Raw genomic sequence first — 26717 nt, forward strand, 5'->3', positions numbered from 1 at the left:
CATGCAAATATAAAAGTAATAGAACCAATACCGGATTCCTTCAAGAAAGTAGAATTTTTTTAAAAGAATTAAAAAAAAGAAATAAGAATATATGACAAATCAGGTTAAATTAAAATGAACTTATATCATTTGTGGCATCTGGTCCCATCACTACATGGGAAATAGATGGGGAAACAGAGGAAACAGTGTCAGACTTTATTTTTCTGGGCTCCAAAATCACTGCAGATGGTGACTGCAGCCATGAAATTAAAAGACATTTACTCCTTGGAAGGAAAGTTATAACCAACCTAGATAGCATATTCAAAAGCAGAGACATTACTTTGCCAACAAAGGTCCGTCTAGTCAAGGCTATGATTTTTCCAGTGATCATGTATGGATGTGAGAGTTGGACTATGAAGAAAGCTGAGAGCCGAAGAATTGATGCTTTTGAACTGTGGTGTTGGAGAAGACTCTTGAGAGTCCCTTGGACTGCAAGGAGATCCAACCAGTCCATTCTAAAGGAGATCAGCCCTAGGTGTTCTTTGGAAGGAATGATGCTAAAGCTGATACTCCAGTACTTTGGCCACCTCATGCAAAGAGTTGACTCATTGGAAAAGACTCTGATGCTGGGAGGGATTGGGGGCAGGAGGAGAAGGGGACGACAGAGGATGAGATGGCTGGATGGCATCACTGACTCGATGGACATGAGTCTGAGTGAACTCCGGGAGATGGTGATGGACAGGGAGGCCTGGTGTGCTGCGATTCATGGGGTCGCAAAGAGTTGGACACAACTGAGCGACTGAACTGAACTGAATTGGTATCATTTGTAAAGCATTAAGTCTGAGTTAGAAATAAAGTCCAGCAATCACCTCTTCTACTTTTTCCTCCCATGTAACAGAAGTGACAGCCACCTCCCCAGCACTCAACACGATGGACCTATATCATTAATAGGGCCACACCTGGGAAGTCACCCATTAGGAGGAGAGAGAAGCTCACCAGTTTGATGCCCGAGAGGACCTCCAGCAGAGAGATCAGGTTATGGCCATCCCGCAGGTCTTCATAAAGGTCATTTATGTGCTTGCGGACCTGGGTGTGAGAGCAAAACAAGACTGATTTTTATTTGATCTTGAATTATTTTATTATCCACACAAGTGCTTATGGTTCTTTGTAAACACAAATTAAATAATTTGAAACCGAAAACAATAAACAATTCAGGAATATTCAGGTTGGAATACAATACATATGAGATGGTAACACTTAACAGAGGCTTGTATGTGTTTTTTCAAATTGACGCCAGATCTATTACATACTCCAGTCAACCCTGAACAATATTCCATAAAGTTTGGCCAAGTCTTGATCATCCCGAAACATCTCAGGAATTATTATGGACAAAAATATGATACAACAGCCAGTGATGGACACATGAGACCTGTCAGAGTCAGTAAAGCCCTCCAGAGTGCTACAAAGGAAATCAAAATGCTAGACACTCAGCGTTCCATGGAGTGTAGCTTTAATTTAACCCCTTTTTTACCCAATACTTATAAATAAATAAATAGTGAATTTGAGAATTCTTTTCCTTTGGGGAAAAATAATTCTAATTTTGGAACTGAAACTATGAAAAAACAAATACCACTTTAGAAAAATGCGTGGGTAATGTCAAACACTAAATGCTTTAGATGTTATCTCACCTACCTCTAACATCTATAAGGTGGGCATTATTATACTACACATTATTATTATTATTATTATCATATTATGCCTATTTTACATATGAGGAAATGAGGCACAAAGAGGTTAAGTAACTTGCCTAAGGTCAAAACTAAGTGGAAAAACCGGCCTCAGTTTCATCTTTCTGATTTTAGCCTTTGCCATTACTACAAGGCTTTGTAATCAGCCATAATCTCATTCTATTTATTTAATCCAAACAACTGCCCTGCGAAGTCCTATTTCATAAGAGAAACTGAGGAAGCTAAGGCTCTGAGAAGTTACGGTCACACAACTTTAGGACGTGGCTAATATGACTGATTTGTTCCAAGTCTAGTGACACCTTCATTGAGTGTTGCACAAACAGAATCAGAAGACTAGTGGAAATTATAAGAAGGAAGACCCTTTACAATATACACAACTTTCTAGGCAACAAGAGAAAGGGTTACTCTAGAAGTAGTGGATTTCTAGTCACTGGAGTTTTTCAAGCAAGGGCTGGGATACTGGGATTTCTACATTCACATGGAAGCCTGAACTGTAAGTCCTTTCCAACTGTAATATTCTAGCATTCAAAACTGAGAATCTGAAAAGACAAAGACTGGAAACATCTTGGTGGACTTCCTAGAAGAGAAAGGACCTGAAGGATTCGAAAATGTTTGATAGAGAAGAGGATGGGAAAATCACAAAAAGACACCTAAGTACGACGGTGGAAATATGAAGGATACACATGTTTGTACCTGTACATGAAGGACTAATAAGCTGACAGACAGATAACCCAATCGGAGAAAATAGTTCATCATGAGTTGAATAATACCTTTCAAATCTTTAAAGAATATTTCTTTAACTTTTTTTGTGATATTGACAATGACATGACACACTTTTTAGTTTAATCTTCAATATTAACATTTTCTCCCTCACTTTCTTAAGTTTAGACAATAAATGAAACAATACATGTAGCTCAAACTTATACCACTTATTCATGTCCATGGTGTAAATACTCTTCCCATGACCGATTTCAAGCTATTAACATAAAATCACTAAAAGCGATGTTGGGGAGAGATGTACAGTAGCACACCAATACACAGGATTTCCATCAGAAAGAGACAACAGATATAATTAACCTCAAGAGCACAGATGATAATAATGTAGTAAGTATCTAAGAAGAAATGAATTTTGAGTATTTATTACCTTCATTTTAAATATAATTTAAGTGTAAGTTTATATAATTTAACATCATCATGGCTGTGCTTAGAAAATAGCTCACAAGACTCCTGAACATTCACTATTCGGCTCTCACAAGGCCACGAAAGCTGGCTCGAACATATGGGTGGCTCTAAAATCTTAAGACTCCTCCCTCAAGTGGGTCCAAGGGTTCAAGCTTGGGGCCTGGGACAAGCACACTGCACCACTCACAGAAATTAGCAGGTCATAAGGGTTGGAAAGGGAGTTGGTTTTGACAAGTTCAATTTTAAATATGCTGAGTTTAAAACAACAGCAAAGGAGCTACAAATGGAAATGTTCTTGAAGCAGCTGGAAATACCAGAATCCAATCCGGGTCAGCTGAGAACTCAAGTTTAGAAGTCATATGCATTGAGGTGCTAGCTAAACACATGGGAAATGTTGGGCTTTCTGGGTTGGGGCAAAAAGAAAAAAACAAGAGTGCTAAGGACTGAGCCTGAGGGAATAGCCGAAATTAGAAGGCAGGAGATGGGAAAGCAATCAACAAAGGGCAGGGCGGATGGGGAAAGGCAGTGGAAGAGTCAGGCAACAAGCAAGGGAGCAACGTCGAGGAAGCGATCACCACCAGTATCCGACGCTACAGGACAAGGAGGATGAAGACTAGGAAACAGTTTTTGAGTTTTCTGACAAATCAGAGGGCTTTTGTGAGAATGATTTTCTAGAAAGTGGGGGGATGGAAGTCAGATTACAAACAGACAAATAGAAGATTTTTAAATGTCAGAAATTATTAAATACTAGATATTAAGGGTTAAGAAGAGAAGAGACAATAATGAGCGATTTATTTTTGGCAGCTAAGACCTGAATACAGGGCATAAAAATCGGGAGTGGTCAAGGAGTAATTATTTAAATAAATTATATAGGGTTGTGAACCAGATGAGATCATGTTCTCAATGGGACACCAAACACCACGGAGAGCTGAAAAGAAAAAGGAGGCACTTAAAATGCAAAGGTTAGTTTTACATCAAAGCTCCAATGTTTCCTTCTGAAAATTCCAGTTAAGTTTTATGCCTGTGAATAGTAAAGTTGAACCTTACAAGAAATTTAGATGAGAACTAGCTTACTGTGTTTCTCAGTCTTTGTGTGACTATAATAACCAAGTAACTATGAAAAACAGCAGAGAGGTCTAGACAGAAGTAATGGGGGAGGTGAGGTTTTTCCCCCTTAGAGAATATTCAGCAGAGAACAGCTGTCTATTTTTGAAGCGCACTGGACACAGCTCTGCCGAGACAAGGATAAAGAACTGGCTAACATTTGCTAGTGCTTTTACATCAGAAAAGTTTCAGATGCAGAGGTGAGATTTTGGAGGGCTCAGCTAACATACCAAGATCAGACAGCTAGTAAATGACCAGGCCAATCAAATCCAGGTCTCCCCCATTCTAGTCTTTAACTCTTTTGTACATACTGGGTTGTCTCTAAAGTTTTCCACAAATCTCAGAGAAAGTCCGGTGGACTAAGTACCAGAAATATTAGGGGCAGCCAATTAGGGCCAAGAATGCTTAGGAATCAGCCATAGGTATGCTTCTTTCCAACAATCACGCTACTCTGTTAGCAAATAAGATGAGTAAAAAACTTCAACTGTCCAGGTCCCTGCCTGTTTGTAGTCCCTGTAAAAATCACCATCAAAACTGGTTCTTTAGAAATCTCCAAGGAATATATACAAATGGCTAACAAACTCATGAGAAGATGCTCAGTATCAGTAGCCATAAAGAAAATGTAAATCAAACTACAGACAGACTCCACACTTCACACTAACTAGAATGGCTATAATCAAAAAGACAAATAATAAGTGCTGGTGAAGCTACAGAGAAACCGGAACCCTTATACACTCCTAGTGAGAATATAAAATGGTGCAGCTGCTTTGGAAAACAGCCTGATAGTTCCTTAAAAGGCTAAACACAAGTTACCATATGACTCAGTAATTCCACTCCTAGGTATATATTCAAAAGAATTAAAAACATATGTTCAGAAAAAGTAATTTGTACATGAATGAATGTTCATAGCAGCATTCTTTGTTCACATTAGCCAAAGTCTGAAAATAATCCAAATGCCTACATATTATACTATGAGCAAGAAACCAGTTACAAACAAGCACATGTTGTATGATTCCATTTACGTGAGATATTTAGAATCCGCAAACCTATAGAGACAGATAGTGAATAGACTGCTGGTTGCCTAGGGCAGGGGAAGGAATGGAGGGGTGTTTAGGGATAATGTGGAGAAGGCAATGGCACCCCACTCCAGTACTCTTGCCTGGAGAATCCCATGGATGGAGCAGCCTGGTAGGCTCCATGGGGTCGCTAGAGTCGGATACGACTGAGCGACTTCACTTGCACTTTTCACTTTCATGCACTGGAGAAGGAAATGGCAACCCACTCCAGTGTTCTTGCTTGGAGAATCCCGGGGACGGGGGAGCCTGGTGGGCTGCCATCTATGGGGTCGCACAGAGCCGGACACGACTGAAGTGACTTAGCAGTTAGGGATAATGATTAAAGGGTACAGGGTTTCTTTATGGGGAGTGAGGAAAATAAATGTTCTAAAATTGTGGTGATGGCTGCACAATTTTGAATATAATAAAAGTCATTGAACTGTATACTTTAAATGTGTGATATGTAAACTAAATCTCAACATAGCTATTTTTAAAAATTAATGAATGACTAAATTTTCAGATAAGGCCAATCCTCCCCAATCATCATGCATTCGTAAACCAAGGAAAGCTCTGCTCTCCCAATTTTTAAAAGATTGGCTTGAGGGTATGAAAAAATAAACAGCTTCCCCCAATTTCTGAGTGGCTTTAGCAAAGGGAATAAATTGCACTTAAGTGCTTGGTATCAGAATCTGAGCTCAAAGGGACTTTAAAGATGACTTAACGCTAACATTCTCAGTTTACAGAGGAGAAATGCATTGTCTAGAGAAGTTACATAACTGTGTAAAATCATTTAGGTGGAAAGTGCCAGATCACTGTCTGTTGACTCTGTGTTCACTGCTTTTTCCCTTCACAAGGCTTCCATGATGCTTGAAGGGTAGACACAACATATTAACAACATTATTAAATTATAAGAGGCTCCCCCAAAAGAACCAAGGACTGTCCCGTAGTATTCTTTGATACCTGCAGAGAGCCTGATCTGGCAAAGTTTTGCTCAAAGACTCACTCTTAAAAGAAACACAAGTAGTTCAATTTCCTTGACCCACACTATGCTGCAGAGCAAGGTATAAGTGAGAGGAGAAAGCTTTAAAGAGCAGAGTATGTTATTTACTCTCATTTATACTTATTAAGGGCTTCCCAGGTGGTGATAGTGGTGAAGAACCTGCCTGCCAATGCAGGAGACATAAGAGACGGAGTTCAATCTCTGAGTTGGGAAGATCCCCTGTAAGAGGAAATGGTAACCCACTCCAGTATTCTTACCTGGAGAATCCCACGGACAGAGGAGCCTGACAATCTACGGTCCTTAAGGTCGCACAGAGTCAGACATGACTGAAGTAACTTAGCACACATACTTATTAAAAGATACAGGGAAAATGAAAGCGAGCCTGGTAACTTCAGATGCATTTCTGAATTTATAGATTTCTCAGCCATAAAAGGGAAAATTCCATTTTGATTCAATGGCCAAATTTATCCTCCAGGAAAAGCCTAACACTAAAAAAGCAGATTATAGTTGTTGTAAGTTATTTTGTTTGGTTTTTTTGTTGCTGTTCTGGTTTTTTTTTTGGCGGGGGTGGGGGGAGGCTGGGGTCATAGACTTCTGGAGAGAACTGTGCTCAAATGCAGGGAACAAAAATGGGGGCTGGGAATCTCTGCTGAAATAAATAGAGTATGATGTGGGAGTAAAGTGTGAGGCTCCTTGCAGATAACAATTCTACGTCTCCTGTTCTGAGAGTTCCTTAAGCTTTGAGGAATCTGACAGGGATATCAGCCAACTCTGATTAACAAAGATTCTCTGAGGATGAGGATGACTGTAAAGTCTCCCAAGGGTAGCTTCACTTCACAGGCAGGCACTAATGCTCAGGGAGTAGAGAATCCAAGTTCAAATGTAGAACCGAGTCCTCCAGTGGGGGTTGGAATGCACTGAGGGTGAAATCAAGGCCTGAGAACTCAGGTCTGGGCAGAGCTGGTCACAAGCCACCACCCCACGGTCACAGCGGGCAACAAAGGCAACGCTCGGCTCCCGGGCAGCACGGCCCCATCAATCTCCTAAACCGCGCTCCACTGCCAGGCCCCTCCTGACCACAGACTGAATAAGCGAAGAGGTGTGACAGCAAATGCAGTGCTGAGGGAGCCGTGAGCTGCCTCACGTGGCTGCGGCACAGAGGCTGTGCAGGAAAGGGGGCCTGGAACCACGAGCTAGAGAGCCTCAACCGAGCAGAAGAAAATTGAGACCATCAGGAAAAACGTGGGAGTTAACTTTTGCTGGTTTTCTGTAGTTCTTAAGTAAAATCCCAGGAAGGCCAATGGCTTCTAGATTGCACACATGAAAAAAAAAATAGAAAGGACGATTCCATCTGTTAGATTAAATGCTTTCCTTCCTTTCTACCCACTAACCTCTGCAGTCCATAGAAACTGACCAGAGAAAGCTCATGCTCTCTGTTCTGTCTCACCCTCACAGCCTTTCTTGAAGTTCTTTTTAGGGAGATATATCTATACTTTATAAGCTGCCAGGACCCAGAGAAATAGCAGGGATGATGCAAATAAAAACCTCACTTAAAATTCTAGATCTTTCTTTTTGATGGTTCTGGTGTACGAAGAGAACTCTTCGATCTGTAGGACTTGCATTCTGCCGTAGGTGATCTGTATGTATATTTCAGGTGCTTACATTTTTAAATCTCTTTTAAGATTGGACCAACAGTGTTCTCAGCTAAAAAAGAGGAATGAATCATCTTATTATAACAAACTGTATCCTAAAGAGATACTTGGGAATCCAAGAGATTAGGTTATAACCAAATTTACAACTTGAGGGCTTGGTTGCTTTGATCTTACATTAGTCTGCCTGCCAGTGGCAACACTAATGTGGTTCATGTGTACTTGGGGAGCAAAGCAAAGGGTGCCTGAGCTACAAAGAATAGATTTTGATCCCTAATTCTCAGCCCAAAGTTCAAAGACAGCCAGCATGGAGCAATGATTCTGATGAGCAGTGAACCTCTGTGAAATACCCCAAGGTGAGAAAATGCCATTGGAACTGTAAGGCTGGGGGAATAGGAGGAGATGAAAAATCGCCAGGGAGTTAAGTAAAGCTCTGGCTGGCCTCCAACTGCTAACAATGCCATGTGTGTTTGTCTCGTTTCTCCCCGCCCTGAGCCTCCTGTCATCACACAGCACTGAGGCAGAGGCCCAACAGGCAACATCAGCTACAAGTGAAGAGCGGGGAGCCAGAGCATTGTACTGAACTACAAAGTTTAGGGGACAAGCCTGAAGAAGGGACAGTTCAGTTTCTCCAAATCTTAAGAGATGAGGTGTGAAAACAGAGCAAGATAGGGGCACACTGAATAGAAACAACAAATCATTTTGGTCAGAAGACTTGTGATTGGTCTTTAGTTCCATCCTTCACTAGCTGTATGATCTTGGAAAAGTCACTTCATCCTTCTAATTCTCAGCTTCTTCAGCTGTTACATTGAAAGGATAAAACACCTTTACATCCTTCAGGGTTACTGTAAGGATCAAGTCAGATTAGAATATGCTTTGTAAGCTAAAAGGACTACTGAACTGTTATCCACTCAAGGGAACAAATCCTTATTGAATACTTCTCATGCTCCTGGTGCAGGACTTGGATGAGACAGCAGCACAGCAAGCCCCAGCCCCCGAGGAGCAGAGGACACCAAGGTGTGAACGCACATACCCATCTCTTCAAAGTGGTGTGGAACAGAGATGGAGCTGCAATAGCCACAGAGATGGAGGTCAGGGTCTCAGGAAGGGGACACTGGACCTGGGCCTTGAAGAGTAAGTGGATGATGGCCAGGCAGCCGAGGTCAAGACATGCCTTCAACGGAGAGAGAAAGAATAAGCGAAGAGGTGTGAAAGTATACCGAGTTTAGAAGGCGGTGACTTGTTTCCTGTGGCTGCAGCGCAGGCTACAGGGGAAAGTGCCTGGCTGGAAACAGGCTGTGAAGGGCTCTGCACCCTGACAGAGTTGTTTGTCACCAAATGAGAGGCAACTGGTAAATGCTGAAGAAATTAGAGGAAAACGGCAGGTTTTTTCCCTCCCTCTCTCTTTCCCTTCCTTCTTTGTCCTGACTAAAAAAATAAGACACATCAACCTTCAAATTACAGTCTGGGAGAAAGACAGCTGCTGCAGCTGCTGCAACAGAAGCATGCAAGGAGGACAGAGAGGACGCCCAGGAAAGGGCGTCAGTTCCAGGAGGGAGAGTCAGGGGGATATTTACCAAGGGGAGTGCTGGTGGTGGTGTCCAGGCAGGACAGACTTGGGAAGGTAATCCAAGCAGAGGGTGCCCCAGGAGCAAAGATACAGAGTCATAAAGAGCGTGCCAAACAGTTCAGCAAGCGTGTAAGGTCCAAGGGGAACGTGACACTGTAAGCCCAGAGAGGTAGGCAGACCAGCGCCAGGACTGAGGCGGTGAAGAGCCCGGAGAGGCAGGCAGACCAGCGCCAGGACTGAGGCGGTGAAGAATGCAGGAGCTAGACTTCAGGTTGCCTGAGTCCTAGTGTTTTAATCAACTTCTTTCTAGTGTTTAACCTCTCTAAACCTCTGATAAAATGGGACTATGAACAGAATCTACAGTATAAGGTCACTGAAGAATTAAAGGAGATGATCCATGTAAAGGGCTTAGTACAGAAAGTATGATTTACCCTAAGCACTCAATAAATTACTACCATTATCATCACATTTGTTCTTACAGAAAACTTTATTAGGAAACTATTATAGTGGCCAAGTCAAGACAAGAGGCCCTGGACTAGGGCAGAGAAGAGAAATCAGATGCAAGCATCTTTCTGAGTTGGAAGTGACTGACTAGAGTTGGTGGCAGGGAGAGATGATGGGCAGGACTAAATATAGTATGATTCCAGGTTCCTAACTTGGATAGCTAGGTACATGAATGATAATACTGAGCACTTTGGGATGTACTGAATATAGGATATGTCTGGGTAACATCCAGATGACTGTGTCAAGGACACTATTAAGATACGGGTCTTTGGCTTAGGAAAGAACACAGAGAAAGGCTCTATCATTACCTCCTGATCTAAATCTTGTATCTTAATACAAAAACCGACCTCACCTGCAGTTAAAGAAGTGACCTAAGGAGCTATATCTGATTTATGTAAGCATCTCCCAGGCCACATAGTTCACTGAACTACATCGACAGACCCCTAACCACAGAGGAGAAGAAAACCCCAGGCACCCAGATTGTTCGTGTTTGTGTCTTTAGAATCATGTGGCTGCAGGGGTTTACACCACCATTTGAGGGACAACCACCACAGCTCACACACAAGCAAAAGCAAGGAGTACAGAGAACTGAATGTAGAAGACACACAGAGAGAAAGAAAAATGAAAAAACAAAGAGCTCATAAAAAGAGAGAGCAGCTGCCTAGTGAAGCACAGTTTTCATAAAGCTCAGATGCATCCAGGCACCAGACTCTGGAGATCACCCCAATCCCTCTCTATGTGTGATTCCTTGCATTCTATGCAAACGGAATGATCCCTGAGGCTAACACAGATGAGACTGCCAAGGATACAGAGAACAAAACAAGAAAATGGTCAAGGTTAGGGGACATCAGAGAAGGCAATGGCACCCCACTCCAGTACTCTTGCCTGGAGAATCCCAGGGACGGGGGAGCCTGGTGGGCTGCCGTCTATGGGGTCACACAGAGTCGGATACGACTGAAGTGACTTAGCAGCAGCAGCAGGGGACGTCAACATGGAGGACAAGAAGCCAGTGAAAGAGGCAGGAGAAGGGCATTCGTGAAGGGAAGAGGTAACTTGGGAAAAAGCAGTGTCCTGGAAGGCAACAGAAGAGAGGGCTTTAAAGAAGCAGTGAGTTAGTCAATACTATCAAATGCTACAAAGAAATCAAATGAGAGAAAGATAAAACCACTGGAAACAGCAATTAAGAGGTCCCTGGTAATCTTTCTCAGAGCAGCAATTATTCATAACTCAAAATTACCTGAGTTGAGTAATTACTATAACTTAAAAACTTTGTATTCAAATATGACTGTCATATTAGTCATACTGTTTATCCTTAGGTAGGTAATATGTCTCTGCCTTGGGTTTTCCTCTTTTTTAAAATAATGATAAGATCTCCCTCCAACCCTAGCCATTTTGTTCTGTATTTTAAACTGCATGGGGGTTAAACAAGTATATACATAATAAAAAAGTTCACTATACTGATGATTTAAGACTTGCACACTTTGAGAACAAGATTCCCTCTGCCCCATCCTTACACAGTAATCAGATTAAAAAATTTAAAACAAAATAGGGGCTTAAAAAATAGTATGTAAGGTTTGACACAAAGCATTCTTGGAATCTCAGGAATCACCCCATGGTATCCTCAACCTCAGCCTTCTTAGGTAATGGAGGAGTTACTGTCTTCACCAAGAAACTCATCCATGAAAGTTTCCACACTATTAGGACTATGTTAGATAAATATATATATATATACCTTTTTTTTTTTTTTTTTTTAAGAAAGAAAAGGAAAAAAAGGCATGCATCCCCATCAACGGGACCCTGCGGCCAGCAACGCGAGCTGTCTGGGAGGAGGGCCTGACAGATTCAGACCAGGGGCGCCCATGAGGGGTCCTACCTTCATCAGGTGCTTGTTGGCCCACTTGGTGAACGTCTTCTTCTGCACTCGGTCCCGTTCATCTGTGAGGAGACAAGGAGAAGGCGCCGGCTTAGTGCTGCCTGGCGCCATGTTCCCCAGCCTCTGCCTTGCCCACACCCAGCCTCTCCAGCACAGTGGAGACGGTTTCTTCAGCCTGAGAGACAGCATCTTGTTGTTGGGAAGGTTCAGTCTCTCTGAATTTCCTTCTTCTGTCACTTTACACATTAGACAGAATCACATGCCTCAAGAATCATGTCACCGCAAAGTCTCCTTCACATCCTAATTCTCCAGGGAGGGCAGTGATTCCCTACATCCCCACCCCACCCACAGCAAGCTCCAAAAATCCGAAGCTGTGAAAACCCCCAACAGGAGGGTGGAGTGGCCTTGGCCCTCAGGACACCCAGTGCTGAGGTTACATTTCACTCTCCACACACGGTCCTCCTGATCAATGCTCTCCTCCTTCCCCCTCCTCCCCTAGGACTCCCTCACTCTAGCTTCCTTCCCAGCCTTGCCAACCAAACTCTCAAAGCTGCCCACTAGGTCCCCTGGAACATCTCTCCTCCCCTCCCTCCCTTCTCCAAGTCTTAGAACCCCCATTTTTTCTTAGGCAAATTCTGCTCCATTCTGACTTTGTTCACCTCTTCAACAGAAACACGACTGTCAACACTTGACAATGACTACATCACAGAGGCCTGATCATGAGGGACTCACCTTGTCCCACAACTGCCACCTCCAGACCACTGATCCATCAGGTCTGTTCCTCTTCTATGTATTTGAAGCCCTTTCCCTCCACTGTATGATCCTGTTCGAATCATGCCTGCTATCATCGACCATTCCCTGCTGCATGCACCCCTCCACATGGCAAATCTACCTTAATCTCCCCCAACAACTTTGTTCAATGGGTATTCTCTGACGTCATCCTCAAATTATTTCAACATATGTGTGGACAATGCATGTGAACCTGCTTGGCTCCACTGACCCTCATCTCCAATCCATAGACAGCCACCACCATCCCACTTCCTAGGCCTCATTTCTTCTCCAAACATAGCTACTCAGTAGTCATCTCTACCAATCTTTCATATCTCCTCCTCACTTTCAACCTTCAATCACTCTCTTCTTACTTTATCCTATTTATTAAGAACGTCTAAGATTATCCCAATCTGTGCCAGACAACATGATTAAGCAAGTCAAAGCTGTCGTCACAAGTACCCCAGGGACTCTCATCTCCCTAATCTTCTACTATTACTTTCACTAGGACAATCCCCAAACTGAGATGACCACTCCTCAATTTCTTCTCCAACAAAGAGACATTTCAGAAGAAAGTAGCAGGATTTTGTAAATCTGACTCTGCTGCTGCTAAGTCACTTCAGTCGTGTCCGACTCTGTGTGACCCCGTAGACGGCAACCAACCAGGCTCCCCCGTCCCTGGGATTCTCCAGGCAAGAAAATCTGACTCACTAGTCAGATTTTTCCAGTGATCATGTATGGATGTGAGAGTTGGACTGTGAAGAAAGCTGAGCGCCGAAGAATTGATGCTTTTGAACTGTGGTGTTGGAGAAGACTCTTGAGAGTCCCTTGGACTGCAAGGAGATCCAACCAGTCCATTCTGAAGGAGATCAGCCCTGGGATTTCTTTGGAAGGAATGATGCTAAAGCTGAAACTCCAGTACTTTGGCCACCTCATGCAAAGAGTTGACTCATTGGAAAAGACTCTGATGCTGGGAGGGATTGGGGGCAGGAGGAGAAGGGGAAGACAGAGGATGAGATGGCTGGATGGCATCACTGACTCGATGGACGTGAGTCTGAGTGAACTCCGGGAGCTGGTGACGGACAGGGAGGCCTGGCGTGCTGCGATTCATGGGGTCACAAAGAGTCGGACACAACTGAGTGACTGAACTGAATTAACTGACTCACTAGTAACTCACACAAAGTTCAATAGGTTTTATGTCCCTACTGCGCAGTTATTCCCTTCTTACTGATACCCAAGTAAAAGGCACACAAGCACTGGCCCACCACTTCCAGGTGGATGCCCTATCTTCTTACTTCTCTGAATTGATAGCCATCCACTAAGTTCTCCTTCATCTGTCCCTAACCTTACCCTCACCTCTTCCTTTCCAGTCTCTGAATCTATAGCCATCCAGTAAGCACTCCTCCAACTGTTGCTAACCTTACCTTCACCTCCTTTCTGGCTTTGTTTGTAGGAAATAGTGGTCTTTTCCTACTATAGACCATGGAAGTTAGGAATTAGAATGAATTTGTCTAATTCCTTGCTGATTTGCAAATCCCCTCACAACAATCATTTTGTTCAGAGTTGAAAGGTCTGTCCAAATCTTGCATACATCTACAATATTACTGAAGCTTAAAACTTAATAGAGAATTCTTCATAAGCAACATATACTAATTAAAGTTCCATAAAGTGTCATAATCTGCATCCTTATAAATTCTACCTATTGGCACTCATTTGGAACTGTTTTTAAAGTCTAATCTAATTTTCCCTTCATAGAGGCCTGCAATTATTTAAGTCAGAATTTTTATTAGATTTGACCACTGTCATTCTCATATTTTGATCATTTGATCTTTTCAGATGCTGATTTAGTTACCTGACCTCTTCATAATCCTTTCCAAGCTTGTGTCAGAGTCAGCTTGCAGCTACAACCTCATCTAAATCACTGACATTCTTTTCACAGCAAGTTACTTTCTTCCTCTCCACTTCTCCAAATGCTATTTAAAATCCAGCTCATTCATTCACTCATTTATTCTTTGAATAGGTCTTAGTAAGGAGCTAGCTGTTTAGAATAGCCTGTATTATACAAAGTCACAGTCCCTACCTTTAAAAGAGATGACAGTCTGGCAGAAAGAAGAAATAACTTCCATGTGGCTGTAACAGAGGTAAGCACAGAGTGCTCAAGAACATAAGAGAAGTAGTTAAGCCTCTCTGACTACAGGAGGGACACACAGGAGGCTAGTGAGCATCTCTCGATGGGTGACTCTGCTGCTGCTGCTGCTAAGTCGCTTCAGTCGTGTCCGACTCTGTGACCCCATAGACGGCAGCCCACCAGGTTCCCCTGTCCCTGGGATTCTCCAGGCAAGAACACTGGAGTGGGTTGCCATGGCCTTCTCCAATGCATGAAAGTAAAAAGTGAAAGTGAAGTCGCTCAGTCGTTTCCGACCCTTAGCGACCCCATGGACTGCAGCCTACCAGGCTCCTCCATCCATGGGATTCTCCAGGCAAGAGTACCGGAGTGGGGTGCCATTGCCTTCTCCGTGGGTGTCTCTACTAAAATTTAAAACATGAGTTACAAGCTAGTCAGAAAGAGAAGGGAAGGGGCAAGGCTACAAGCAGTTCCACCTAGTGCAAAGTAACGGAGATCTGAAGGCGCTCATGTTCAGACAACTGCACAGAATTAACGGGAGCTGAAAGACAGGATGTGTGTTAGGTGGTAGTGACACATAAAGCTGGATAGAATGGCATGAGTCAAATCATGGCCTTTCGTGACAAGCTAAGGAGTCCAAACTTTATCACAAAGAAACTGGTAAGGGAAGATAAGAGAACATATTAAAAGATTTTAAACAGGAGAATGACATGTGAGATTTGTGTTTGAGAAACGTTACTCTGGTAGCCTTTCCTGACAATCCCATGTCTCAATAGTCTCTTTGTTCTCCAAATTTTTATGGTATTTACTATGCTAATCACTCAATCTATACTTATATAATTATATAAATTCTAAACTTCGAATAACCTTATTGTTACTCATCAATGAGATCATTAACTCCCTGAGGAAAGACATCATGCTTTATGTTTTTACATCTACCACAGCTACTAACATCTAAAGCTCTACATAATAAGACCTAAAACAAAACCGAGAGTCAGGTTTTTAGCTACTGGAAGCGTAACTGATGAGCAGCCACCTGGTTTCCCTAGTGCACTACCCCATGGGAAGGCTTGGGAGGTGAAGAGAGTAACCGTGGGGAGAAAATAAAGAAGATGCGATCGTGCTAGTCACACCTCCAGGTCTAAAGGACACGAGGCCGTGGACTAAAAAGAAATCACATGAATTCCACCTCTTTAAAATATTGGCAAGTTCAAAAGGAAATTTATTAACTTTTTCTTTTCCATCTAGGTAGTGTTTAACCTATTACAGCAAACATGTATTACTTTTATAATAAAAGAAATTCTATAAAGAAAACTTGTGTCTTCAGAGTGATAACTCTAATATTAGAAACAGCCTATTTTTGGTTATAAAGCTAATCAGTAGAGCAAGGCAGAGTAGACCTGGCATTGGTGGAAATGCAGGACTTTTAGTCAGCTTTAATATTGTTTTCCATTATGTTTGCATGTTCCTGCAAACAGGTGATACTTACTGGGATACTGGAGTTTTCGAATATTGGATTGGGCTCTTTTTTTTTTTTTCATTTTGGCTATACCATGCAGTTTGCATGATCTTATGTCACTGACTTGGGCCCCAGCAGTGGAAGTGCCAAGCCCTAATGACTAGACTGCCAGGGAATTCCCTAGACTCTTACAAGAAATAAACTTTCTTGATTGGCCAACATATGATTAGAAGATCGCTAAAGAAACACACAGAATGACATCAAAACCAAGTCACCTGTAAGAGTCCTGTCCACTGTCTCATATCTTTTAGACATGAAGATGCTATTAACACAATTGAGTTTTTTAAGTTTTACTACCCACAGTTACGCTGTTCACCTACTAAGCCTTCCCATGGGGTAATGCACTATGGAAAGTGGATGGCCTCACGTCAGTCATGCTTCGAATAGCTAGAAACCTGACTTTCAATTCAGAGGGAAGAGGTCCAAGTACTTATTCTGAATGTAATTACTAAAAGCAACATGATTACAAGTCCTTCCCAAGACCAGCTAGCCTGTTTAGAGCTGAGCTGTAAGTTCCTCAGAAAAGGGTTTTATATAACAATCTTGCCCCAAAGCTGGAGGATCCTTTTTTAGGATACTATGTTGCAGACCAATCAATTACATGAACATTCTCTCCTGACTTAAGCATTAGGATAAGAGGACACCAATACTGCAGTGCCTGGAATTTAAGATCTTAATATTTCAGCAAGGAAATTCATTAGGGAAGTCAAACAACAACTGGATTACATAGACCTTCAGAACACTCCAAACAGCTCAGACTTCAAAAGTTTCTAGTAAGTTTTAGGTTTGATTCCCCACACATAAATCCTTCATTTAATTCCAGGCCCAGCAAAGATCTTTCAAGTTTAAGAAGATATGTTTATATGAGAAGAAAACAGTCAATCAGAGCAAAGGTGATGTTACTTTTAAAAGCTTCTTGTAAATTCAGCTCCACCAAAGGCTGTGAACTGACAACAAAGAACCCAACAGCCTCCTGGGAAATTCTTAGATTAAACTTATGGAGGCACCAACTAGTCATGTGAGGGTTACTCAATACTCGTGTCCAATTTTATTACGACACCAAGCTACCAATACCTACCCTAACTTTCTTAATTTTAGTGTCACTGGCAGACTCCCTCCTTGCTACCTAGGCAAGTCCATCCCCCTGAAATGTGGATCCTACGTCCTCCCTTCTCCTTGAGAAGCTTATTCCAACCATCCCTGCCTAGCCTGCATACCTTGACCTACTCTTCTCCTTTCCCCTCGGCTACATGAACAAGTGTGAAGACAACGCTCACCATTTCCACTTTCTCATCCCCCTGCTTCACCACGTGACCTGGCTTCCAGTCTCACAAATTCATGGAAACTGCTCTGCGCACAGTCACCTACCTGCCAACCCAGAAGACTATGCTGACCTTTTCTTTACCTTTTAAACCCCCTCTCCCTCTTGTATCTGAGACTCCATTCTGCCCTGGTTTCCTTCCTTCCCCTTTGATTATTCCTTCTCTTTTGCTCACCCCTTAAATGTTTACTCATCCTTAGCCCTCTTTCCTTTTCATTCCATATTACAGCTTCTTAAGACCTAAAGGTCCATAAGTGGGTTTGGAGGGGGTGGGTCATAAGCCACCTAAAATTGCAGGCAAAATTTCTAGTGTTACATACATTATGGGATGAAAACAAAACAAAACAAAACAAAACAAAAAACCTATAGACTTTCCAAAAAAAAAAAAAATAAAGAAGAGTTGTTCTTTACATTCTCCCAAAATGATTTGCTCTACCCATGGTTTCAACAGTAACCTATACACTGACAATTCCCAAATTCATTATCTTCAGCTCAATACTTTATCCTAAATACCATTCTCATATGTCCAACCGACTCCTAAAACTTTCATGCTCATTTCAAGCTCAACTTGCCTAAAAATGAACTCTTATCTCTCTCCCTGCTTCTAATAGGTTTCCCTGCTATATATAATCCATTTGTTTTGGTTTGAATGTCTATGCCTTCCTAAAATTCATACCCTGAAATCATACTCCCAATGTGATGTGACAGAATTAGAAGGTGAAGCCTTGGGGAAGTGATTAGGTCATCAGGGTGGAGCAATATAGATGGAATTAGCTCTATAGATGGAATTAGTGTCCCTACAAAAGGACACTAATTTGTCCTTACAAAAAGCTCTTTCCCACCCACTCCATCATGAAGGTGCAGTGAGAAGACAGCCAGCTGTCTATGAACCAGGAAAAGGTCCTTACAAGACACCAAATCAGTAGGTGCCTTGACCACGGACTGAGCCACCTCCAGAACAGTGAGAAATCAATGTCTGCTGTTTAAGCCACTGAGTCTATGGTTTTGTTACAGCAGCCCAAAGGTAGCTCAGCGGCACCAAATCTGTTTGATCCCTGGATCAGGAAAAGCCCCTGGAGAAGGAAATGGCAACCCACTCCTGTATTCTTGCCTGGGGAATTCCATGGACAGAGAAGCCTGGCAGGCTATACAGTCCATGGGGTAGCAAAGAGTCGGACACGACTTAGTAACTCAATAACAAACGGACTAAGACAGCTCCTCCTCAAGGCTGCCAGCAACCTTTTTCACAAGAATGATCTTCTTACTGTCACATTAAAATCCTTCAGCGACTCCTTATCCTCCTAATAATATAACAGCTAACATTTTTCGACAATCTACTTATATGTCAAGTACCTTACATTTATTGTTCCCAGTACTCAAAACCCTGTGAAAGTGAAAGTGAAGTTGCTCAGTCGTCCGGCTCTGCAACCCCATGGACTGTAGCCTACCGGGCTCCTCCGTCCATGAATCTCCAGGTGAGAATACTGGAGTGGGTTGCCATTTCCTCCTCCAGGGGATCTTCCCAACCGAGGGATCAAACCTGGGTCTCCAGCATTGCAGGTAGATGCTTTAACCTCTGAGCCACCAGGGAAGCTTCAACAACCCTGAAAGGCATTATTTTACTGGAAAGATAAAGCCCACAGAGGCTTGCCCAAGATCACAAGGTAAGTCCGAACTCAGCTCTACTGGATTCTAAAGCCTGATACCTGCATTCAGGATAACATTTAAACTTTTTAGCTTGAGATCTAAGACCTCTTATGATGTAGCCACTTTTCCCTCTCCAGCCTTTCATAAAAACTCTAATTTTCAGCTTTGGTGAATGTATAGTTCTGTTTAGTCGCTCAGTCATGTTCAACTCTTCGTGACCCCATGGACTGCAGCATGCCAGGCTTCCCTGTCCATTATCAACTCCCGGAGTTTACTCAAACTCATGTCCATTGAGTCAGTGATGCCATCCAACCATCTCATCCTCTGTCATCCCCTTCTCCTCCTGCCTTCAGTCTTTCTCAGCATCAGGGTCTTTTCAAATGAGTCAGCTCTTCACATCAGGTGGCCAAAGTATTGGAGTTTCAGCTTCAGCATCTGTCCTTCCAATGATATTCAGGACTGATTTCCTTTAAGATGGACTGGTTTGATCTCCTGGGAGTCCAAGGGACTCTCAAGAATCTTCTCCAACACCACAGTTCAAAAGCATTAATTCTTCGGCACTCGGCTTTCTTTATAGTCCAACTCTTACGTCCATACATGACTACTGGAAAAACCATAGCCTTGATGAGACGGACCTTTGTTGTGAATGTACAACTGTCCCCAAATGAGGCATGTGCTCTTACACCCTCCAGACTTTGCATTTACTGTTCTTTCTGTGTGGAAGACAGCTCCGGCCTCCCCAACTATGCATTCTTCGGCATTCAACTTAGCTATCACCTCCTCCATCCCTTACACACATGAGTTGAGGTCATCTCCCTCTTGTGCTTATTACAAGGTATCATAGTTTGCTTATCCATCTGTCCTGTTGTACTCAGAACAACTTGAGGATAGGTCTGTGGTCAGAAATGAAAGCCGCATTTGAGGCACAAAGTTCTGTGTTCTATTCCAACATAGCCTACAACATAGCCCCAGTGCATCGCAAATCATGAAAAAAACAAATGAGAGAAAAGCCTCTGCTTATTTTCCTGAGGGCCACAGAAAAATTACAAGTGGTTCAAGAAGCCCAATAAGCACCAACCACCTGGAATTATAAAACCGAGACACGTGAGCTGACAAAAATGTAAATAAATATGTAGAAAGCTGGGATCAGCCTGTTCCCTGACCACATGAGGTCAATCTAGTGGCAGAGACCAATATGTATTAATTAATAACTGACAATAACACCAAGCAAATAGATACCAGATACAAGCTGCACAAAATTGTGCAGATAAACAGAGTTGATTAATTCTGACAGGGGGATAGGAGAAGAGTTCATGAAAGGCGTGGTATTTGAAGTAAACCTGGGATGACAAGTATGATTTTGGCAGCCCAAAAAGAGGTTAAGGAATTCCAAAGAATAAGCTTGAGCAGTGACTTGGAGACCTGTGAGTACACAGGATATGCTGGAGGGCATGGTGTGGCTACATACCATGGAAACTAATAAGGTGACCTGAGATCACATCACTCCAGAGCTGGAATAAGGAGCATGTTAATACTTTCAGTAGATAAAGGATACCACTGAAATTTCCTGAACCAGAGTGTTCTGGAAAGATTAGCCCGGCATTGGACTGAAGACCAGACTGCAGCAGAGAAACACTAAGAGGCAGAAGCAACTAGAGGCCTACTGTGTGCAATAGACCAAGAAAGAAACCAAAGCATGAATAGTGCTGAGGCAGTGGGAATACAAAAAGGCAGGCAGATCCCCACACAATGCAGAGGAAGAAACAACAGCTTTTAGCTACTGAGTAGCTGTTAAAGAAAGGGACAGTGGAAGATAATCCTGAAGTTTCTAGTCACAACAACTGGGAGGAGTAGTACCTGAGATAAGGAAAACAGAAGGCACAGATTGGGTTGGGTAAAGTAACTGCTGAAAATTCTTAAAGAGATGAGAATACCAGACCACCTTACCTGCCTCCTGCAAAACCTGTATGCAGGTCAAGAAGTAATGGTTAGAACTGGACATGCAACAATGGACTGGTTCCAAATTGGGAAAGGAGTACATCAAGGCTGTATATTGTCACCCTGCTTATTTAACTTATATGCAGAGCACATCATGAGAAACACCAGACTGGATGAAGCACAAGCAGGAATCAAGACTGCTAGGAGAAATATCAATAACCTCAGATATGCAGATGACACCACCCTTATAGTAGGAAGTGAAGAGGAACTAAAGAGCCTCTTGATGAAGGTGAAAGAGAGTGAAAAAGCTGGCTTAAAACTCAACATTCAAAAAACTAAGATCATGGCATCCGGTCCCATCACTCCATGGCAAATAGATAGGGAAACGATGGAGAAAAGTGACAGTTTATTTTCTTAAGCTCCAAAATCACTGCAGATGGTGACTGCAGCTATGAAATTAAAAGATGCTTGCTCCTTGGAAGAAAAGCTATGATCAACCTAGACAGCATATTAAAAAGCAGAGACATTACTTTGCCAACAAAGGTCCGTCTAGTCAAAGCTATGGTCTTTCCAGTGGTCGTGTATGGATGTGAGAGTTGGACCATAAATAAAGCTGAGCGCTGAAGAATTGATGCTTTTGAACTGTGGTGTTGCTCTTGAGAGTCCCTTGGACAGCAAGGAGATCAAATCAGTCAATCCTAAATGAAATCAGTCCTGAATATTCATTGGAAGGACTGATACTGAAACTAAAGCTCCAATCCTTTGGCCACCTGATGCAAAGAGCTGACTCATTTGAAAAGACCCTGATGCTGGGAAAGATTGAAGGCAAGAGGAGAAGGGGACGACAGAGGATGAGATGGTAGGATGGCATCACTGACTCGAACGACACGAGTGAGCAAGCTCCGGAAGATGGTGGAGGACGGGGAAGCCTGGCCTGCTGCCGTCCATGGGGTCACAAAGATTCAGACACGACTGAGCAACTAACCGAACAACAACAGAGTAGCAGAAACATGAGGTGTCAGCAGACCCTTCTTGCAGACAGTTGGAACCTTACGTCTAGAGTTCAGAAGAGCAGGCAGCACTAAGGATACAGATTTGATGCTAACAGTTGATAGAAGAGGCTGCAGCAAGTAGAACAGCTAGCCTATTTCAAGTTTTCCTAAATCACCACTGTGCTCATACTGCCCCTCTATCCAAAGTCCTTTAGTTGCTCTCAGAAGACCAGAGGCTCAAGTCTACGTCCTTTGTTTCTGTTGTCCATTACACCCCTCTGAAATTCAATTCCAGTTTTTACTTACTATGTGTTAGGTGACTGGTAGAAATAAAGATAAGACATGGTCACTGACCTGAAGGAATTTACAATTTATCTACTCTTCCAACTTTATCTTTAGACTCGCCACTGCAACCATTCTGACCTCAGTTTCCAAACATACATTGCACATTCTTGCCTTTGTCCACCCATTTCCCCCTAGTGGAATATCTACCCTCCTCTAATTTAGAGCCTCCTTACAAGGAGCAGCTGAAGTCTCACTTCCTCCTTTAAACCTTTCTGGCTATCCCAGCCACCTCTGGATGCCTGTGTTTGTTTAATTTACCTGGCACCGAGCATACAAAATCTACTACTAGACATCTTTACATGCAAATCCCATTTTTCTATCTGAACTTTAGCTCCTTGGAGTCAAGAATCATGCTTCAAAATTTCTTTAAATAGCCAACATTTAGGACAACAGTAAGCACTTGCGAATACTCATTCATTGAACAATATACACTATGTGAGAGCCCACTACGTGCCATTACATCTATATGGATCCTTTATGATCAGACTAAGACATATTCTCAAATGTAATTAAAAGACTTTACAGCAGGGAGCAGAGATCTCCATTTGGATGCCCTTTCCACAGTCACAGCTTTTCTAAATTCTTCCTGCCACATCTTCACACCACTTAATGTGAACTCAAAGAAAATGGGCTAAAATGAAGATCAAGCAATTAAAATGTACTTAGCAGTAATACAGAATGGCACCAGCCTTATATAATGATGCCTTTCCCTAGAAGTATGCAAGTCAACTTTGGGAGGAAAGAATGACTTGTATATTTATTGTATCTATTCTCTGTCGGGCACTGTACAAGGCCTGTCTCATTTAGTATTTGACTTAATCTTCATAATTCTATCAAGCACACATTTTTTATCTTCATTTCATAGTTCAAATTGAGGTTCAGGGACACTTAATAAAAATTTGCCTGATGTCACATGGTTAGTGAGTAGTAGAAGTGAAATTCAAATCCAAGTCTGCCATGGACTTTTAACTGCCAAACTCTACCACCACTGTGAAATTATTAGAAGGCAACACAACACAGTCCTATATAATGAAGGGAAGAGGCGAGGTGCAGACTATAACTACACTAGGGATGCATGACAGGTATCGGTCACCGAAGGCTGGTGAAGACGCAGAATGTCTCAATGAGGACTGGGACTTGGGAATTTAGGGAAGTGATAACTAGACGCTTCAGGGCAAAATTAAAATTTTCATGTTGTTTCTTAGGAAAATCTGAACTTTGTTACTGATAATTCTTTGCACTACTGGGAATCAGAGAGTACAAGGCAGAAAGGCAAAAGTTAGGTAAAGAAACAAGCCAGGACTAAGCCTGGTGGTAAAAGAAAAGAGTCACAGAGATGAAAGGAAAGGTTTAGAAGGAGAAGGGAAGAATGAGAAAAACATAATGGCTTCTAGAGTCTTTAACGGAACACCACACTCAGAAAAAATACAATACTTCACAGTTTCGAAGAGATACAGGGTTTGGACTTCCTTGGTGGTCCAGTGGTTAGGAATCCACCTGCCAATTCAGGGGACATGGGTTTGATCCCTGGTTCAGAAAGATCCCACATTCCATGGGCAAACAAGCCACAATTACAGAATCCCGCACGCTTTAGAGCCAGTGCTCCCCGACAAGACAAGTCACCACAATGAGCAGCCCAAGTACCCAACTAGAGAGTAGCCTCCACCTGCTGCAACTTGAGAAAGCCCGTTCGCAGCAGCGAAGACCCAGCACATCCAAAAATAAATAAATGAAGAAACACAGGGGTTAACAATCCTCAAAAAATCATCTTAAAGATGATTAAATTGAAGCCCAGGTTTAGGAGTTTAGATAAGGTTACAGAGGGGCAGAATCAGGTCTATAACTTGGATTTCCCAGCTGCCACTCTATGGCTTACTTTACAGGATACTCATCTCCCCTCTGTGAGCCCAAGTCTCATCTATAAAGTGAGGAGTCTGGACTAGGTCAATGGTTTCCCAACACCAGTCTGTAAACCAACCATATCAAAATCAGCAGAGGCACTTGCACTGGGCTTGGCACCCTAACATACACTCTTCATAATGACTGTATGTTAGGGCCTATTTTAATCTACTTTTTAAATGAGGAAGCTGAGGCAGAGAAAGTTAAGCAGTAGAAAGTGAAGTGGTAGAGTAGGAGCCCCATGCAGACAATGAGGCCAAAGTCCATTTTCTTAACTGTTAGGTCACATTGCTGCCGGGGGATTAAACGGAGGTGGATGAGCTGGGAGAACAATGTTTTTGCCCTGAAAATTTCAATGAAGATTCTAGCCTTCCTTATATTTTTCTGTTGATTACAGAAAAGGGGCCCTCATATCACTAAGCATTTTCAGATGTACAAGAGTCTTTCCTCTAGATCTCAGAGGAAATCTCAGCGATACCAGAAAGATAAAAAGCTAGACTCCACGGCAATAACTGACTAAAACTGCTATTCCTTGTGCCACAACCATTATTATAGTACCACCTTTATTTCTGAGAAAGTACTTAATTTGGCAGTACTGGTCTATCAGGAGGCTTCCCTGGTGGCTCAGAGGGTAAAGCGTCTGCCAGTCTGTCAGTCAAAAGACAGGATCAGAATCCTAATCCTACTCCCTTTCTGAGATCTCCTCTTGATCAAACAACCAGCAATCTCAAATTTAGTGAAAAATCTGCTCATTTGGGTCACAATTTTGTTTTGCTTTAGAGACTAAGAGTACAAAACCAAAAGACATTAGTAGTATTATCAATCCAGTAGTTCCTAAACTTAGATTTCACAGTAAATGAGTAAATGTTCCAAAATAAATCAGAGAACCTAACATAAAGTTGTCAACTTTTTATTTTGCTAAGTAAAGTTATCTAAAAACAACCACCTGACAATAATTCTTTCATAAAATAATGGACATTTTAACATCAAAAAAGTAAAAACGGCAATTTCAGAATAAAGAACAGTTCTTTAAGTAAGTTATGAAAAGCACACACTATATTTTCCTTATCTTATCCATTTTACTGGGAAATGATGATGATGCCTCCAACACCAGTCTGTACACCCTACAGTTTGGAAGCCAAGAAAACCTGTGGCCAAAAAGGCTAGGCCACTTGCTCAAGGTCATAGAATATTATTTAAACAAACTCCTCTCCTTTATCAAGAGATCTAAGCAACAAGACTCTTCCTAGCCTCCAAATCTTCTTGAGGTCCCCATCCCCAGAACACCTTCAAGCCTTTTTCCCTCCTCACATCTGGCAAGAGAGTAAATAAGTGCAGGAGAATTAGCAATCAGCCCCAAAGAGGAAACCTGGGCCATGACTCCACCCTCTTCTTCTCCCACAATCCTGTCTGCTCCAAGGCAGACTCTGTAACCAACCAACTTCTCCTAAAATATGCCCTGGACTTTCAGAACATAATTTAAAAGTGGTTTCCTGACTCAGACAGAAGCGTGAGCATGAATTCAGTCTCTATAAAAAAGTCCCACACCCAAAGCTTAGGCTCTTAACTGCCAGTCACTACAACTTTAAGAAGTTCCCCAGGAAGTCAGGAACCAATGGTCTCTCCCACTGCACGTTTTAACAAGCCCAAAGGCTGTAAATGCCTCCAAGCCTTCTGAGTTCATGCGCTCCTGTGAGTCAGTGAGAGTAAAGACTATTTGGGACCCTCAGGCCCAGGCAAGGAAAAAAGAAACTTCACATACTAACCCATACAGCACATGCGGCAAACCAGGTGGGTGTTGAACTCGTGCTCATCTTGGTAACTGGGCCACATGTCGCCAGCGTCTGCTGACCCTGCCTAGAAGGAAGGTGTCCCAAAGAACCTCCAGCTAGGGGCCTGTGCACCCCCTGCAGCTCCTTAAAAAAGGCTGCGAAGTAAACAGAGACAGCCAGCCAAAGGGCCGTGCAATGAACAGAAAGAGAGACAGCAGAAGTTCGGAGAAGTGGCTCCACCCACCACTTCCTACTGACCTCCTCCCTCCCCTTGAGGTCAGAGAGGAAGCTCCTCCCTGGGGCACTTCCAAACTGGGTCCAGGTCTTCATGCAAAAGGCATCCTATTCAAAAGCAGCACCAGCTCAGTGCTTGCAGACCAACGGCAGCAGGCGAAGTGGGCACTTCGGGTGCAGAGAAGTCCAGCCGCATTAGTAAGTGAAGAAAGCCTGGTTAGGCAGAAGCCAGTCTCTGAGTTACTCTCCTCTTTCAGAGCAGAAGCTTATGCCCCCATGAATCTGAGACAGTTGCAGGAGGGCCAGGGATGTGAAATGGTTTACTGCCAAGTCAAACACAGGGTACCCAGTGCCCAGCCTGTTCCTAGGACTTGACTCTTCTCAGGCCAAATGTCTATATAAAGTGTTAACCGACTGAAAAGCCCCCGCAGTGGGAGAGACCATCACGAAGCAAGACTATACGCTGTTCGCTGCCAACAGATTCCTAGATTCT

General features: G+C 42.7%; 1 protein-coding gene across 17 annotated transcripts in view; it reads right to left on the reverse strand.

The window, feature by feature from the left end:
- MACF1 (microtubule actin crosslinking factor 1) overlaps nucleotides 1–26717 on the reverse strand; it is a 340927-nt gene that overhangs the window by 198979 nt on the left and 115231 nt on the right. For 16 of the 17 annotated variants that reach the window (NM_001143860.3, XM_059882785.1, XM_059882784.1 and 13 more), the window contains 2 exons: nucleotides 11665–11726; nucleotides 976–1065 (listed from right to left, as the gene is read on the reverse strand). In NM_001143860.3, coding sequence (NP_001137332.3) covers nucleotides 976–1065; nucleotides 11665–11726 — 152 coding nt within the window. Of the gene's footprint in view, nucleotides 1–975; nucleotides 1066–11664; nucleotides 11727–25984; nucleotides 26194–26717 lie in introns of those variants that run through there. The other variant, XM_059882769.1, reaches the window with a different exon arrangement.

This window comes from Bos taurus, chromosome 3 (assembly GCF_002263795.3).
Source record: "Bos taurus isolate L1 Dominette 01449 registration number 42190680 breed Hereford chromosome 3, ARS-UCD2.0, whole genome shotgun sequence".
Lineage (NCBI taxonomy): Eukaryota > Metazoa > Chordata > Mammalia > Artiodactyla > Bovidae > Bos > Bos taurus.